The 17,685-nt window shown below is 50.6% G+C and overlaps 1 protein-coding gene across 1 annotated transcript in view; it reads right to left on the reverse strand.

The window, feature by feature from the left end:
• N4BP2L1 (NEDD4 binding protein 2 like 1) overlaps window positions 1-17,685 on the reverse strand; it is a 363,177-nt gene that overhangs the window by 78,704 nt on the left and 266,788 nt on the right. Inside the window, exon 4 of the mRNA XM_078657155.1 lies at window positions 16,928-17,004. Within this exon, the coding sequence (XP_078513281.1) occupies window positions 16,928-17,004 (77 nt within the window). The remainder of the gene's footprint in view (window positions 1-16,927; window positions 17,005-17,685) is intronic.

Raw genomic sequence — 17,685 nt, forward strand, 5'->3', positions numbered from 1 at the left:
CAGTTCTTCCGGATGGTTTCCTGTGGAATCAGTCCACATTACTTCACGATGATTAATATGCTCAGTGTCTGGTTCGGCAGCGACGCGTAGTTGTATTCCCCTCACCCACGAATGAGCACTCGTGCCTCATGAAGGTGTCGACGTGCCAGGCCTGCCTGTCGCAGCCGCATACCGCGGGATTTTGCCGTATCAGCATTGGCACAAATGGGCAGAATAAACATGATAACACTCTGCCTAAAGCAACGAGCCCGGAGCCGCCTGGACTAGATACAAGACTGTGGAAAGGAACGCTTAACCCTGTCACGAGTGGCCTTTGCCGGGTGAGGAGGGGGTCGTGGGGGTCATTCATGGTACTTTCAGATATGGACGCCATTTCTTTCTCGCTTGCCAAGACGATGATGAAAAGTTGCTTAGAAACAGCACAGGCCGATATTTTACCGTAAGCGACTCAGTAATGTAATTCCTCACTCAAACGGTGACTTTTTGTTCACTATCTAAAAACAAGCACCTCGTATTGCGGTGCAATCACACCACAGGCACGGACAGCGGGAGGGGGGGCGGGAAAGCGAACGGACAGGGGGGGGGGAAGACACGGACAGCGGGAGGGGGGGAAGGAACGCACTCACCTGGACTTCTTCCGGCGGCCGTGGTCGGCATGAAATGAGGAAAACAAACAGCAAAAAAAAAACACGAAACTCCGCCCACCGCCCAATGACGATGCGAAAAGGGTGGAGAGGGAAAAACATTGCCGGAACGCCCACCAGTCGCCTCGGGATTTGACGGACGCCTCTGTTTGCCAATGGCTAGCGTCCATTTATGGAGCTAGCCAATGGCAAACAGAGGCGGTGCCGAACATCCATACTGTTTACAAAAGTTTTCGGCCTGGGAGGAGCACTTCGTGCTCCTTTCGCCAGGTCAAAACCTAAAAAGGAAATAGGGAAATACCTGCAATAGTATGGAATATCGTGTTTTCTGTGGAAGAAGAAAAAAGGTAGGTGTTAGGGAGGACAAGGCACCAAGATAGAGGTGCCACGCCACATTTAGGAGTGGTAAAGAATTAATTAACAGTGGCTTGTGACTCACCGGGGGAACGGTGATAATTCCAACCCGCTCCTGTTCGGGTTTTCAGAATTTAAATGTGCACGGGTCCGCACAAGGAATAAATAAGTTCGAAAAGCGTATTTCGACAATGGCGGGTAATGCCTATTGTCACTGCATAGACTGGCTGCACGGGAAAGAAAGAGAAGGGGAGGGGAGTATTGAGTAACTGTAAAAGGTGGGCAGCGAGGAAAAGGAAGGTGAAAGGAAAACATCACCATTTCTGGGTGCTCTTACCGTTGTGCTGTTATGATAGCGTAGAGGGTATTTGCCGGATACGGGAAACACCCTAACCTGAGGCTGATGGGTCTTAAATGGACCAGCATGCAACGCATCAGGAAAGAAAGCTAGAACGTTAATCGCTACAGTGAGGCGATGGCCCGTGAAGAAATAAAGGAGAGACAAAGCTCTGAAATCAGTCGGTATCCGATGGGCAAAAAGTAATCGACAAGGAAAGGAAAATCTGAATAGATGTAAAAAATACGGAAGAAAAAAGAGACGAGTATTGGTCGAAATCCTATCGTCCTATCTTAGAAGAAAAGAAAAAAGGAGAAAGAAGGGGGGGTGTAGTATGTTTAGAACAAAACTCAAGTGTGTTAAGTCATTAAAAAAAAGGGATGGCAATATGGAATTGAAAATATGGGGGCAAAGAGTAAAAATATATCGGATTTGTAGAAAAGGAAAAGAAGTAAAGGAAGAAATGAAGCAAAGTAGAGAGAGTAGGTATAGGGTAAAGAGAAAGCGGTAACAGTAGTAAAGATGTACATTCATATTTAGTGATTTAGAATTTTCATATGTATATTTCGAAAAGAAGAAAAAATTATCATTTAACAATGGAACATTAGTACGTTACAACTGTCCTGGTTCAAGGTCCTAGAAAGAAATGAAGCTCATCATCTGGGTTTTGTCCGTACTTTACTGAATGAAGGCGCATGATCCAGGTGGCTTCCTGGCGTCTTAGTTTTAATTCTCGATTGCCACCTCTCACGTTCGCCTCTGTTACGTCTAACATGGGTATAAAGTGGATGCATCATTTTGTGATTTTAGGCTTGCTGCGCATTTGGATTGGGCGATTGTGTAAAGTTATTGTCTCCCCAGACAGTCAACCCTCCCTGCCTTGGCTGTGGCAATGTGTTTGGTCAAACACCTGGTCCTTGTTGCGGTAGCGTGTTTGCTGATTGATTTCCTCGTGGCTGAATGTGCTGAGTGCTCAGGTTGATCTAGGCTTCATTTTGTGGATGGGGATTTTATGGGGACTAGCCTGGGCCTTATGCTCTTTGCTCATGGTATGCCTTTAGGTGGCATAGGTTGGCCCAGTGGCCCATTCTGTAGCAGTAAAAACATTCTCTAGGGTCTGGCTGCCACCAGCCTTCCTGACCTCTCCCGTCACCAATGGGCTGGAACCTTCTGGGTTCCGCGCTAGCTTCCCTTTTCAAGACTGGTGCAGTTTGCACATTTGTGGCTAATGCGGCAGATCAGACTGGTCGGGCCACCCTGGCTGGCGTCCATGTGGAGAGGGAGTTGATGCTCTGAGGAGGGAGCTCCAGGGGAGGAGCATGCTCTTGTCTCCGTCTCAGCAAATTGAATGAACATTGTCAATTTGGACATTAGGTCTCATCCTAAGATATGAGTTGGGGATGAAGGGAAGTACAACAACTGTTCCCTCCCCCTAACCCCATCCTATCTCCACCTCGAGGGGTTCTGTGAAGGGGATCCCCACCCTCATTCCTGAGACCCCTTGTATGGTTGCAGTGCTATTTGATAGGGAGCCTTATAACCTCCTGTAAACACAACCTTGTCGCCCCTGTGTTGAGCAGAACGTTGTGGAGTGTCCCATTGATCAACATTGTGACCTCAGGGCCCTCCTCAGGGCAGCCTCGGGCAGACAGTAATGGGTGTGTGACTTTGAGTGTCCTGTCAGTCCCTGGCGTGATTATCCCTGTACCCTCACTATCAGATCCTAGGGGACTCGTGTCCTCTTCCTCGTTGTAGCTAATTGTGTTATTGTTTAGACCCAATATGACGCTCCCGGCTATTTGTGGAGTGTATGTTTTGTGGGCTGAACGCGGGGGACGAGGAGTCAGGCTTGGGGATATCCTAGCACCAAACTCGGATGAGGCTGGAATTGTCTGAGTTTGCCGATCTAGTGGTTTGCTGCCTGGTGGGGGGACCTTCAGGCCCCCTGACCGGCAGACTGGTGTACCCCCATGCAGCAACGGCAGGGATGGTACGCATTAGTGTGTATATGCCTGTGTATAGTGGGTGATGTGCAGACGCCTTATTTGCGTGTTCTGGGACAAAAAAGCAAGTCGGCCACCTTGAAGATGGCCCATAGTTCTAACAGTGCCTCTCTTTCAGTTTTTCTCTGCCCTATGTATTTGGTCCGAACGTGCGCCCGTGAGTGTTATATAATGTTGGGATCAGGCCAGGCTCTGGCCAGGTAACGCATGTGTGCATGCCAATCACGACAAAACTTAGCTAACATTTTAGCCTGCATGGGGAATCTAGTTTGCATATCGTCTAAAGGTGACTCCATGATGGGTTCGGAACTTTCTTAAGGGCTAGTACACTTCTAACGTAACAAGTTTTTTAAAAATCAACTTAAATACTACTATGATCGCGAGGAAAATATGTAAAATTGATTATACTGGCAATAACTACTTTTACTATGAGCTCAGCTTAGGGCAACAATATATCACACAAACGTAGTACATAAAACAATACATATGGGGAGTAAGGAAGTGCAACTGTTAAATTTAAAACACTGAATTTTTAGCAGCAGAATAGCAGAAAAAGAACAACAGTTTGTGGGAATGGTAACGTCTTCATACGTGCATTAAGTCATTACCAAGACACAACGTTCGACATAAAACACAGTTGCAATGATTTACCTGCACCACAGCATCAAGAATATCCAAAACATTGTGAATGTAACATCTGAACACTGCAATCACAAGAGAGAAAGAGAAGAAAATAAAACCGAACAGAAAAAATTGTGACTTTGTAAAAAAAAAAAACATATCCCGCTCCTAGCGCATGCTGTCTGGTGACGAGGGGAGGCTCTGCGTTGTACACAGAACTAAAGGGCCCATTAGGATGGCGTGCGGAATGCCCCGCCGGGCTGGCAGTAGCCACCGCTGGCCCGGCGGGAGCGATCCGCCCGTTATCCTTGCCTGAATGACCCCCCGCCATATTAGTATGGCTGGGGGGTCCGCGGCGGACGGAAAGACCGTCCGCCGGTCGACTCGTCGACCGGGCGGAGAAAGGGCATAACATGGTGGTGGTGTCTGCAAGACACCGCCATCCATATTATGATTAGGCCAAAGATGAGCCTTTCCATGACAGCTTTGCAGCCATGGAAAGGCATGCAGTTTCCCCTTGTGGGTGCCCGTTGCGGGCCCCCTGAGTTTTGGGGGGGTGCACTTGGGGGGTACCTGTTTTACCCTCATACATTGGCATGGACAAGGTGGCAGGCACCGCGCGGTGCCTGTCACCTTGTGTATGCCAATGCACAACATGCATTCCCAGCATTGTGAGCACCGTCCGCCATTATGCTGGGAATGGGGGATGCCACTGTGGCATCCTAATTGCAGGTGCGGGACCGCTGCACTCCTGGCGGATGGTCCCGCATACCATTACAAGTCCGCCCACCATCGTAATGGTACCCTAAATGAGCCTGAAAGTCTGTCGATATCGGCTCGGGGACAAAGACAGCAACAATTTATGTGGAGAAGAAGGAGCAACTAGACAACTTCAGGCTCTCTTTGGCAAACCAAAAGCTACACCTAATTCTTCAAAACGACTAAAAGCCTCATTTATGAGGTTTTGCCGTAGGGCAGCACAGCAGGAAGGCCTACTGCGCTTCCCAACGGCAAAAGAAAAGGGCAGGAATGCGCTGTATCTATAAGATACAGAGCATTATCTATAAGATACAGTGCATTCCTGTCCTTTTCCCCTGCAGAATGCAGCACACATAGAAAAAGGAAAAACGAGGAGAAATAAAGATAATTCTCCTCGTTGTGCCTCCCCTACGCCTCCCCTGGAGAGGCGCAAGCTTTTGGCACTGCCTCAGATTTACGATTTCTCAAAAATCTGGGGCAGTGTCAAAAGGCCATGGCTATTGCTGGGAATGCCCCCCAAAAACACCACTGCACACCCCTTTAATGCAGAACACTGCATTAAAGGGACTGATATTTATCAGGCAGCATTAAGCCAAACAAAGTGGCTTAGTGCTGCCTGATAAATATCACGCAGGCTTCTGCGCCACGGGATGTCACGTCACCAAAAGTGATGTTCCGGAGGCGCAAGGAGTCTCATAAATGAGGCCCTAAATGTTTCCCTAATGTTCAAATTACACCTTATATCACACCCATGAGTCATGCATACCGACTGAATCACGCTCAGTGGTCCAAGCTAAATAGCACTTCTTTCATATACTGCCAGTGTTAAGAATCTGCTAGCACTAAGAAAAGTCCTTCAGACTAAAAAGTAAGATCAAGATGCTGGCCCTATACCAAACCAGAGCCTATGCATACCTTCTTTGTCTGGCCCAGAGGTCCAAGCAGCCCCTGTACCACACCCAGACACAAGTGTGCCCTATGTGTCACATCCAGTGGTTCAAGCGACATCAGGACGGACCGCCGCCCCGTGGATTCAGCAGAACTTACAATCAATCTGCTCACCAATCTTGTTGTACAGATGCAAATCCATACGGGCAGGCTCCATTTCCTTCGGCTGAAGTCAGGCTCAAAGAACCAATCTCTCCTACCTGGCTCGCCAAAATGTTGCTCGAATATAAATTTACGTTTGAAAAAAATGAGAGACGAGACATTTGGCAAAACAGGAAGTTGTTTAATTAAACGCAGAGGCCAGGGAGATAAGGCAACAGAGTTGGGGTCTGAAAACTGTCGCAAAGCCAATAGGTTTCGGCCGTCGTCTTACACATTACATTAAGCATCATAAAAAGATTCATGCATTCCTTTGGCGACAGATGTTTGGGCCTAGTCACTGGGCCATAAATCAGGGGTTTGATAAGAAACGTAGGTGAGCATATTGCGGGGCCAGTGGGTACGTGTCCAGATGTTTGGCATGAAGAGCACGTGATCACTGCATGCAATTTGTATGCTGTGTTCCAATCGGCTGTGTGTTCCTAATTTAGTGTGGCATCTGATTTAGTGGTGCTTTTGAGAATGCGTGCGCCTCCGGCCAAACGTGTTTAATTGGGGCCAATCTCCTGAGACCATTGTGGTGTTGCTGCCTATCTGTGAGATCGATTTGGATTTTCCTGTTTACGCGTTCTGTCTAAGGGTTGCGTGTCCCTCCACACCTGTGATCTGTCAATCAGTTGCTCAGCAGCAGTCAGAGAGACGGCAGCAGGTAGTCCAGCGGTGCTGTGTCTTTGAGGAAAGTGTTACTAAAAGACGGCCATCCTCAAGACCTTCAAATGTTGAAAAAATGAACCATCTTGAAAACAGAGTGAGACGCAACAACGTACGTCTACGCGGAATAAAAAAAAAAGTGACCAACCAAGAACTCGAATCTTATGTGCAGGCTTTGTTTGCCCACATCCTGCAACACCAAGACAGCCCTCACATCCACCATGATCACACCCGCAGGGAGGGGCGTGGCTTGAGCGCCGAAGGGAATGGCGGCGTGAGCCCGGAGCTCCGTGCCTCTTCCCCCGCAAGCATCCTGATACAGAGCCCGTAGAGCCCACGTGTGCCCCGGCGCCGGATGGTGGCCCGGCGGTGACCGCCTGGGCGTGATTTGGGCAGCCGGCGACTCCGCGGACCTGGGAACGACCGCCGATCGCGGCGGCCTCTGGAGCGGCTGAGGGACTGGCGCCGAGCAAGATGGCGGCCGCAGCGAAACCCTGGAGAGCGGCGGGTCGCTGAGCTCCGCACTGCCGGCGTGCAGGGTGAGGGCGCGATAGCTGGAGGTGCCGTGCCCCGCACGGAAAGGATTGTTCCTCGGCGACCGGCCACGGCGGGCGGCGCCGCCGGTGGAGAGCGAAGTGGGCGTGGCCTCCGGGTGGCCCCGTACTGCAGAGACCCGGCGGACCGACCCAGATTTAGGCATCGGCCGGCCCGGTAAGCAAGTGAGGACCTCCTGGGGAGCAGGGGAACTGGGGGAGACGGCGAGCGCTGCAGCGCATTCTGGGCCCCCCCCCTCCCCCACGGCAGTAACACACGCGTCTTGTGGAGGCGCTGGGAGATCCCACGGAGGCTGCAACGGGCGGTATAAGGGCCCCTGACATACGGCCTGTCACACCGTCTCGGTGACGAAGTGCACGCTACCCCACAGCACCTGGGGGCTGGACGCAGCGACAAACGTACGTACTGAGTCGCCCTTCCCGGGGCGCAGTGGCCGCCCAACGTAGCCCCGAGGAGCACAGGGGCGATACACGACGCCGGAGCCAGTGGGCAGTCGGGGTGAACGGGAGCAGCGGGCCGGCCACGATGGGAAAGCCGAGGGCAAAGGCGGAGGAGGCGGCAGCGTCAAAGGCAGGGGAAGGGGGCCCTGCGGAACAGACGGACCTGCAGCGGCTGCAGGACCGAATACTGGACGCCATAACGGCCACCAGGGATGCACTCCATAACGACATAGCGCAGGTGGCGTCGGGGCTGGGCCTACTCCGGGCTGACCATGATAAACTGAAGGACAGAGTTAAGGAGGCTGAGGTGGCGATCGGGGACATGGCGCCAGCTCACAAGGCGATGGAGAGTAAGCTGACGGAGGCCCTGGACCGCATAAGCACCCTAGAGAGACGGGCGGAGGATGCCGAAAATAGAAACCGACGCAGCAACATTCGGGTCGTAGGTGTGCCGGAGACGGAGGGGACAGGAGACATGATTGCCTACATGGAGGAATGGCTGAAGACGGTGGTGGCGCCAGAAGGACTATCGCCATTCTTCACTCTGGAGCGGGCCCATAGAGTCCCCTCAGGACCACCCAAACCTGGACTCCCACCCAGACCGATCATAGCCAAGCTGCTACACCACAAGGACAGAGATCTGCTCCTGCGTAGGGCCCGGGAGGATGGCCCCTTCCAGATTGCAAACAGTAGAGTCACGCTCTTTCCGGATTTCACCTTTGGAACGCAGAAACAGCGTGCCTCCTTCCTCGCGATCAAGAGGGAATTGCGGACCGAAGGCATCCCCTACTCCTTGCTCTTCCCAACCAGACTACGGGTGGTAGTGGACGACAGGGCGATTTTCTTCGCGACATCGGCGGACGCTTGGGACTGGTGGGAGACGTACAAGGCTGGGACTGATGGAGCCAGAGTGAGAGAGGAGCGGGAGAAAGAGCGGGAGCGCTCGCCCAAGCGGCAGCGAAAATCGAGAAGACTCTGGAAAAGGGGCCAGGGGCAGCTGGGCCCGACGGCCTCACAAACGGAGGCGGAGAGGAAGGCGGCGCTGTTGGAGGTGGGGAAGCTCGGCCGAGCAGAAGGCTCCGAGTCCAGAGGGGCCCCAGACTCGGACACTCATGTTTCGGCCTCTGGTTCGGAATCGGACTCGTCGGGACTACATCGCATAGAGGGACCGCTGGTGACACCGCAAACGGCTGATGAGGTCCACAATATATGACCTACTGTCGATGCTGATCGGGTAATGTTGGGGATGTACGGGAGAAGGGGTAGCTGCCCTCGCACACAGTGGGGACCGGGGTGCACGGCGGGACACGGGGCAGTTGATCCATGAGGAACTGGGGGGTGGGCCGGGGTTGGGCGGCGCGGCCTCCCTTTGGACAAGGCCGCACTCCGTAGGCCCTTAAGGCACCCACAGCTGCGGCTGTGTAGTTGAGACCTGGGTCATCAGGTACGGGAGTTTGGATGGGGACTGGTATTTCGATATTGGGGCCTGTTCTGGGGGAGGGGGGGGGCTTCACAGTTGGGGATTGTTGGTTTGTATTTTTGACACTGTTGACCCTGGGTACGCCATTGACAGGGCTGTTGGGGAGGTTTGTTTTTCACACAGGGGGCACCATCACCGCCAAAGGGCTGGACCTGGGAGGAGGGTTTCGACCGGATCACTGGGATAATGGCTAATGCAAATGTTTTGACTTGTATGACCTGGAATGTCCGGGGCCTTCACACTATGCAACGCAGACACAAAGTGCATGCCTTCTTAGTACGGAGGGGGGTACACATTGCGCTGCTGCAGGAGACGCACCTCACACAACGGGAGGGGGAGGCCTTACAAAGGAGATGGCGGGGCCAGGTTTACCACACCAACTATTCGGCTTATGCGAGAGGGGTGCTCATATGGATTAGAGCAGGCACGCCTTTCCAACTCTCACGGCATTGGATTGACCAGGAAGGGAGATATGTGGTGGTGGAGGGGAAACTAGAAGGTAGAGATATAGTGTTAGCTAGCATCTATGCCCCGAACACGGACCAATTGGCTTTCCTAGCTGCACTGTCGGGGACGCTGGCCCACCCCCTTGCGGGCCCGGTCCTGCTGGGGGGGGACTTTAACTCCATTGCCGACCCCCTGCTGGACAGGTCTCACCCCCCCCTTCGTGACTCCCCGGTACACAGACTCTCTAAGGGAAGGAGGGACTGGCAGGAGAACTGGGGACTCGTAGACGTCTGGAGAAGGCAACACCCGACTGATCGGGATTACTCGTTTTTCTCAGGGCTCCATGACCTGCACGTCCGACTAGACGCCATACTTTGCTCCCGGGAGGTGCAGCCGTGCGTCACCAGCTCGGAATACTTATCGAGGACAATCTCAGACCATAACCCGCTCTTGGTCCGGCTGGCGTGGGTTATGGGGAAGCCCAGGGTTCCGCTCTGGAAACTGAGGCCTGAGACACTGGAGGACCCCCTCTTCGGGGAGGCCCTTGCGGGGGGCGTGACCTCGTATTTTGCGGAGAACGCAGGGACGGCCACCTCAAGGGCGATGGAGTGGGATGCCTTTAAGGTAGTGGTAAGGGGCATCTGCATCCGAGACTATGTGGGCGTACGGAAGGTACTGCTGGGGGATCTGGCGAAGGCAGACGAGGTCCTGAGGGAGACGGAGAGGACGAGGCCTGGGAGGCCGGAACTCCAGGACTCCCTATGCTCGGCCAAGGAGGCGGTAGCCGTTGAGGTGGAAAGGCTTCGAGCTTTTGATCACAAGCGGTACGTGCTACGCTCCCATGTAGAAGGCGATAAGGTGGGCACCCTCCTGGCGTGGCTGTCGAACCCCACCAGAAGATGCGCTCCCATACTCCAGCTGCGGGATGCGTCGGGAGTGGTACAACAGACGCAACTGGGCATAGTCAACGTGTTCCAGCAATACTATGAGGGCCTGTACAAGAGTGACCCGGGAGGCAGGGCGGAACTGGTGGGTCCCTTCCTGGCTGACTTGCCCCTAGGTCAGTTAGAGGCGGAGCAGGCTAAGGACTTGGGGACGGACATTGACGCGGGTGAGATACGACTGGCGGTGAGGCGGATGGCGAGGAACAAATCGCCGGGGATAGACGGACTCCCCATAGAGTTTTACGCCAAAAACCTAGATGTATTGGCCCCCCGTCTCCAGACTATTTACAGGGAGGCAAAGGCAACGGGTCGACTACCGCAATCGATGAGGGAGGCGCTGGTGGTCCCACTGCTGAAACCCGGCAGGGAGAGCACTGACCCCACGTCATATAGGCCCCTATCTATGCTAACCGCAGATTATAAAATCCTGAGCTCCATTTTGGCGGCGAGACTCCTCCCGCACATGACGGGGCTGGTGCATGACGACCAAAACGGTTTTATACCGACCCGCAACACCACGGCTAATATCAGACGGCTCATCCGCATCATGGACGGGCTTACCGAGAGGACAGGGACGGAGTTGGTCCTGTCAGTTGATATTGAAAAGGCCTTTGACAGCCTCGAGTGGGACTACCTCTACGCTGTCATGGAGCGCTTCGGCCTGGGAGCTGGCTATATCCACTGGACTAAGGTCCTTTACGCGGAAGCGATTGCGAGAGTGAGAGTAGGCCCGGCGGTATCCCTACGATACCCGGTGGAGCGGGGCACTCGACAGGGCTGCTCCCTATCACCGCTCCTTTTTGCACTGGCCATTGAACCGCTGGCGGCCGCGGCCAGAACGGGGCGGCACATCCACGGAGTGCAGACCCGTGACGGACATCATTTCATTTCGCTGTATGCTGACGACTTATTGCTATTCCTCCGCGACGGAGGTGAGGACCTGAGGAAGGCGGAAGCTCTACTTGAGAGATTCGGGGAGATGTCGGGCTTGCGGGTCAATTGGCCCAAGACAAGCTTGTTCCCGCTGCTGGAGGGCACTGCCCGGCCGCAGCACCAGTCGGAGGCGACCTGGAACCCTACCTGCATGAAATACCTGGGGGTCCATATCTACCACAAGCCGGAAGACTTACTCGAGGGCAACCTGGGGCGGTGCGTGCGCGGACTGAAGGGCTGTATGTCCTTCTGGTCCACATTGCCGCTATCAGTAGCGGGCCGGATTTCCCTGCTAAAGATGGTGGCCCTGCCGAGATTACTGTACTATTTCCGGACGCTCCCAATTTGGATACCTGGTTCCTTTTTTAAGCTCCTCAAATCTCAGATCACATCGTTCATCTGGGGAGCGGGACGTTGCAGAGTAGCGCTGGCCACGCTCTCTCGCCCGAAGGATGAGGGGGGGCTGGCGGTGCCGGACTTCGAGCTCTATTACCTGGCGGCCCAATTGCAGATATTCACGCAGGAGGTTGCGAGGGTATTCCGAGGCCCAGAGGATGCAAACTTGCGGGGAACGCCCAGGCACGTCCTGGCGTTCATAACCCTCCAGCAGCGGTTGGACAGTCGGGACCTATCGCTGGAACAGCGCACATACCGGCAATGCTGGAATCGGACCCAGAAGAGGGCGGGCTCCAGACGTCCCTACGCGCCTGAGATTCCACTGGCCATGCTGACGGCACTGCCACATGGCGGCGATTGGTCGAGTCTGCAGGAGTGGGAAGAGGCGGGAATTCAGGTGGTTGGGGACCTCTTTGAGAGTGGAACACTGCTCCCGTTCCGGGAGCTATCAGACCGCTTCGATATTTCGAGAGGGGGATTCCTGCTGCACGCAGCGGTAACCCGGGCGATGCATGCCCACTGGGGCACGGGACTTGGAGAGCCCGAGACGGCAGCGGCTTGCCAATACGCCATGATGGCGGCGGGCACGGTTAAGGCAGTTACATGCCTGTATAACCGAATGGTTAGGGAGAATATCCCTCCTCTCGCGTCCCTGAAAGCTAAATGGGAGGCGGATCTGCACAAGGACATTCCGGACACGACCTGGGCACAACTTGTCCGCAGGGCTCGTAACAGCACGAGGAACGCCAGGTTCCAGCTGATACACTACTATGTGTTGCACAGGGCGTATATGACACCAGGTAGAATAAGGCGGTATTTTGGAGACGACACAGCAGCCTGCCCCCGGTGCCCGGAAGAGGGAGCTGAGTTAGTACACATGCTATGGGCGTGCCCGCTCCTGCAGGACTTTTGGCAAGAAGTGGGGGAAGTACTGAATGAGGTGACGGAACGATCGCTAGAGTATGGACCGGCCGAATGCCTGTTGCACTGGTTCCCCCACACTCCCAAAAATAAGCTCACGAGTAGGTTCATCGACATGGGGCTGATGATAGCGAAGAGAGAGATTACCAGGAATTGGAAGGCGCGGCTGGGGCCTACTCCACGGAGGTGGCGGCAGGAGTTTCTGAAATGGGCCTCGGCGGACAGCACGCATAGATACCAGGTAGCGCGCAGGACCCCTAGCCAGACAGCAGCTGACACCGCGACAGCATGGGAAGTAATGGTGCAGGCGCTCAGGGACAGCGTGGCTGACGCACAGGAGGAAACTCCCGGAGGAGAGGGCATGGAGGGAGAGAGTTGAGGCCCCAGGAACGGCAGGGATACGGGGAGCATGAGGCTAGCATCCCAGGGTTAGTATTAACGAAGCCTTAGGCGGGGGATGGTGTGCGGGTCGGGGTGGGAGGGGGGGGGTGTTTAGGGGGGGAGTTGGGGTTCAGCGCGTAGTTTGGTAGGATAATAAAAGTAGGCATACACTTAATCCGGACACTAACCACTCCTCTTTACGGAACGTCAGGCATGGAAGTGCAGATACTTTACCGCCGCCCAACCCCCGGGTTGTGGGCCGGAAGGCTGTGTAATGATTGACGAAATGTACTGTATATCTGCTGACATTTAGGTTGCTACTGCTATTCGTTTATTGGTCTGTACAGGTATGTCTACAATAAAAATTGTTTAAAAAAAAAAAAAAAAATGATCACACCCGCAGGGTGGTCTCACCTTTTCAGCTGTACAGGAACATAACACCCCAAGTCTCAACCCCAAGAGGAAGGAAAGTTCTTGAGTGAAGCTAGAAAACAGGAACGAATGGTTTTCTGTGGTGACACCATTATGCTCTTCTGGGATACCTCCCCCCAGACTCTGGATAGACAGAGGAATTCAAGGAGGTGAACCCACCTGCAACAAGAAAAGAATCCACTCCAGATGGGGATAAACTTTTCGCCTCGACTTCACCAGCAAAGGCCAATGCTTTGCGGTCAAAAACACCAAAGAAGCCCAGGAAATATTGGGTATGGTCACTTCATCAATGTCAAGAGACCAAAACAGGGAGGCCCTCTACCAGTGGGACCAGAAACTCATGGCATACCCCTCAATCTTCTAGGCCACAAAGAAAAGATTAACGGCACAGTCAGCAGCAGTAGAAAGATCATCTCCCATCAGCCGAAGAAAACAGACCACTAACATGGATTCCTTCACAAGTGGAGCGTGAGATCAATCAGATCCATCTAAGGTTTGTTATCCTTCGCCCAGTATGGCCCACTTGTACTCTTACTAAACCAGGACAGTGGGTGCCCTACCAAACCCAGAGGAGCTAGCCACAATTTTAGTCTATTTGTTAAAAGGTAATTTTTTGCATGGAAATATGGGTGTTCTAAAAAAATTGGGACAGTTCATCCATGCTGCCATCAACACCTTTATAATGGGTTCAAAAGTTTGTCATAATGTTTTTTTGTTGTTGTTACAGTGCACAGGGAGAATGGTCCACCTACACTGTCCAACTGGGAATTACACGACAGATAGCACACTTGCAAGCAGTGAGATTGTCTGAAATGAGCATACAAGGGGAATATTCACTAAAGAAGCTGTGAATTTGAATAGGCAGCCCCCCCCTCAGGCAAGTCCGTCACAGAACAACAATGACGCCCTTAACTGTGACCTTGCTGAATGTTTAGGGCCTCAATTTCCCAGTAAAAGGATGAGCTGTACTTCAATGGCTTCGCAGGAAAGAGGTTGACATGACCTTATTAATTTTCGATATCCAATGAATGCAAGCCTATTGGTTCCTGACACAATTCCACTCTACATACGGATCCAAATCCTCCTTCGAAAGGGACTAGACTTTACTCTGGAGGGTAAAACCACACAAAAAGGGAAGGGTGTGAAAATTAGAAGTAAATTGGGCCAGATACCTTACACAATTATATATATGGTGATGATGAGAACAAAGAAAACTTTTTCTCCTCCCTGTTCCACAGACAACGGCAATTCCTTACAGGGGGCTTGATAATGGGGGAAGGATCCATCCCCAACTTGAGAGATCCTGTCTGAGGTCCTCAGACACCATATCTCCACCGGCACTGTTGGAGGATCTCACAGAGCTAGATTTAGATGGTATCTGGAAACACACCAACACACCCAGGGAAACCTATTGCCTCATGTTCTCAACTCAACTATTGATGTCAGGTCTCTGTCCAACCATGCCCCAATATTCCTGCAGATTTCCACACCACCCTCATGGAAACAAGGCCCACACACCTGGATAAGTAATGAAACAGCTTTCCATGCCCCAACAGTATGTGTAACCATAAAAGAAGTGATCAAGAGGCTATTTGAAGAAAATGACAATAGAGAGGTAGCGGTGGCTACCCTATGGGATGCTGCCAAGGCAGTAATTCAGGAAGAATTAATTTCTCACTCCGCTATCTTCGAACAGCTCGAGGAGAGTTACAACAATTGAAGATGAAGGAAGCAGCCCAAAAGCTTTTCTACATTAAGCAAAAATACTATGAACAGGGCGACACAGCAATAGGTTACTGGCCTGGAAACTCAAACAAATTAGAATCCGTAACCACATTAGGAAAATAGTAGATATAACTTCTTCAAGTGATATCCTGGCTTTCTTTACCACCTTAATCCAACATTGACCTGACTTTGACCCAGCCTGAACACTTTGGTGGTTGGAAAAAACATAGACAAAAATGTTCCTGTTTGAGGAATAACCTTGTTCTGGATTGACAACGCCAGCCCCAAAGCCACATGCTTTATGTGCATATGCCATCTCGTGCGTCATATTCAGCATGATTTGCTTTTTGAAAAGTAGTATGTAAGAATGTGGCCATGTGTTTGTCTTCGTCCATAGCTTAAAAAAAAAGTATGAAAATGTCCGAGATAGTGGCCGAGATCTCCACAGAGAACAGATAGGAGAATCGGAGGTCTCCATATGTAGGTTTGTACTACATAATGCAGTTTGTGAATCAGGGCCTCAGTTTTCCTCTTAATTCCTATTAATTGAATAGCATTAAAGTGAGGTCAAGTTTATTACATTAAAATATTCATAAACTAATAAAGAAAGACTCTGGAAGTTAATATAAAATAATTGCAAAATGTTTAAATACATTTAAGGCATAAGGAAAGGCTTCTAATTTTACACAATTATACCAGTGGAAACATACAGCATGTTTAAAAAATGTGCTAAATGCATTAGAGAGTAGGTGATACACATCAACTAAAAATGTGTTTCAAATGGACAAAAGAGAAAGCAATCACAATTATAATTAAGTAGAACAAAGTAAACAGTTGATGTTAAAGTACATTGGGGTAGGGATGACGTAGTGAAAGCAAGGGAGTGGTAGCAGATGTAACTACAGGTAATGTAGTAACATGCAACTTGGACAGCAGAGTATTTCATAACAGGACTAATTTGTTCCTAGACTGATAGTTGTCACTGTTTTATGACATTTATCCCCTGTGGAGTTTTGAAATAATCTGCCAAACTGAATTTGACTAATAAACAAGTGACGCTTTCCAGAGTTCACTTACTGGTGAAAACAGTTGTCACTCACTGATTGTGGAGGGATACCTGGTTTGTAATCTAGGCAAGGAAATGACTTCCAAATGGAGTCATAGAAAATGTGCATGCAACAGACCTCAACTTCTTAACCCTCTTAGTACATCTCAAGCAAGGGTCTATCAGCAGTACAAAGTATGTATTTCACTTTTCACTGGGAGTAAGTAGAGTCTTTGGCCGGTGTGACGTCAGCAGACCTAGAGTCAGCTTTATTGTCAGTACCAGTGGGCACTTCTGCCTACTTTGTGCTAATCCTGACACACAGGTAGACATGACGAGTCCCGTACAATGCACTAGCATGAAGAAGTATTTATTTTTGCCAAAAAACAGCAATGAAGGCATAAATAAATTCCTTATCAATGTAAAGGAATTGAAACCCAACAAACCATACATAATTGGTATCCTGTTTAATTAGGTTACCACCAATGCAGCAATTGAACTGGTCCTGCATTTGGCAAAGAAAAGAAACTATACATTTCCAAACATCGTGAACAGGTCCAAATAGTGTTTGATAGGAAATGTCAAAAATCCTCTTGGTGATGCCATCTTTCCCCATCTCCATCATTCCCAAACACATCTCGTCTTTGGTCTGAGACATCATAAGCACTTGCAGCAAAATTTAAGAAAATCAGTCTAGCCAAAACATCCAGTCTGTGAGCACAGTGGAGAAGAAAGATTAAACCAGAATGTACCTTGCCAGTTCTTGAACGTTAAACTTCCAGCGTGTCTCTGGTTCCCTGAATATGACTTCGTAGTTATTCTGTAGTGCCTGATTTTAAAAGAACACAAATGTATTTTAATATGACTCGGAAATAATCTATAAGGCAAATGGTATTGACACTTGAAAACAGTTTTTCCTTTATAAAGTTCCTTAAACCCAAGATTTTCAAGTACAAATTTTACAAACTCGTCTTTTGTTATATTTCAATCCGATATATAAAAGGCAATTTCTCTTTTACTAATAAAAAGTTTAAAACCACAATAAAGAATTTTAAGTCTGCTCAATATAGTGTTGCGAGTTTATCGATGTGTTTCCCTTGGGCCATCATTTTCTGTTTTATATGGTTTAATCATTACGTTAAGTTTTCAAACAGTTTAGATTTGCTTGTAATCGGTGCTCTGCTCGGGTTTGTATTCATATTACCAGGTTGAGCCATATTGGTGAAACAGGAAACTGCCTAAACTTGCTACATTGAATGTCATTTACCCTTCTGAGGACATACAATCCTGACCTTCCGGCTAGAAGTCATCTTTCTTCTATGAATCATTTCACATAACACTGGGCCTTCAACATGTGAACAATGGCTTTCAAGTTTCAGGGTGACCCCAAAAGGCTCCCTTTGCTATTGTTCCTGAAGATAAATGTGTTAAATGTTCAGTGTCAATATCACACATGCTCTTCATGGGAAAGTTGGAGATCTTAGAATTTTAAAAAAACATTGTTTTGTGG

The sequence above is a fragment of the Lissotriton helveticus genome, chromosome 8 (genome assembly GCF_964261635.1).
Source record: "Lissotriton helveticus chromosome 8, aLisHel1.1, whole genome shotgun sequence".
Taxonomy (NCBI): domain Eukaryota; kingdom Metazoa; phylum Chordata; class Amphibia; order Caudata; family Salamandridae; genus Lissotriton; species Lissotriton helveticus.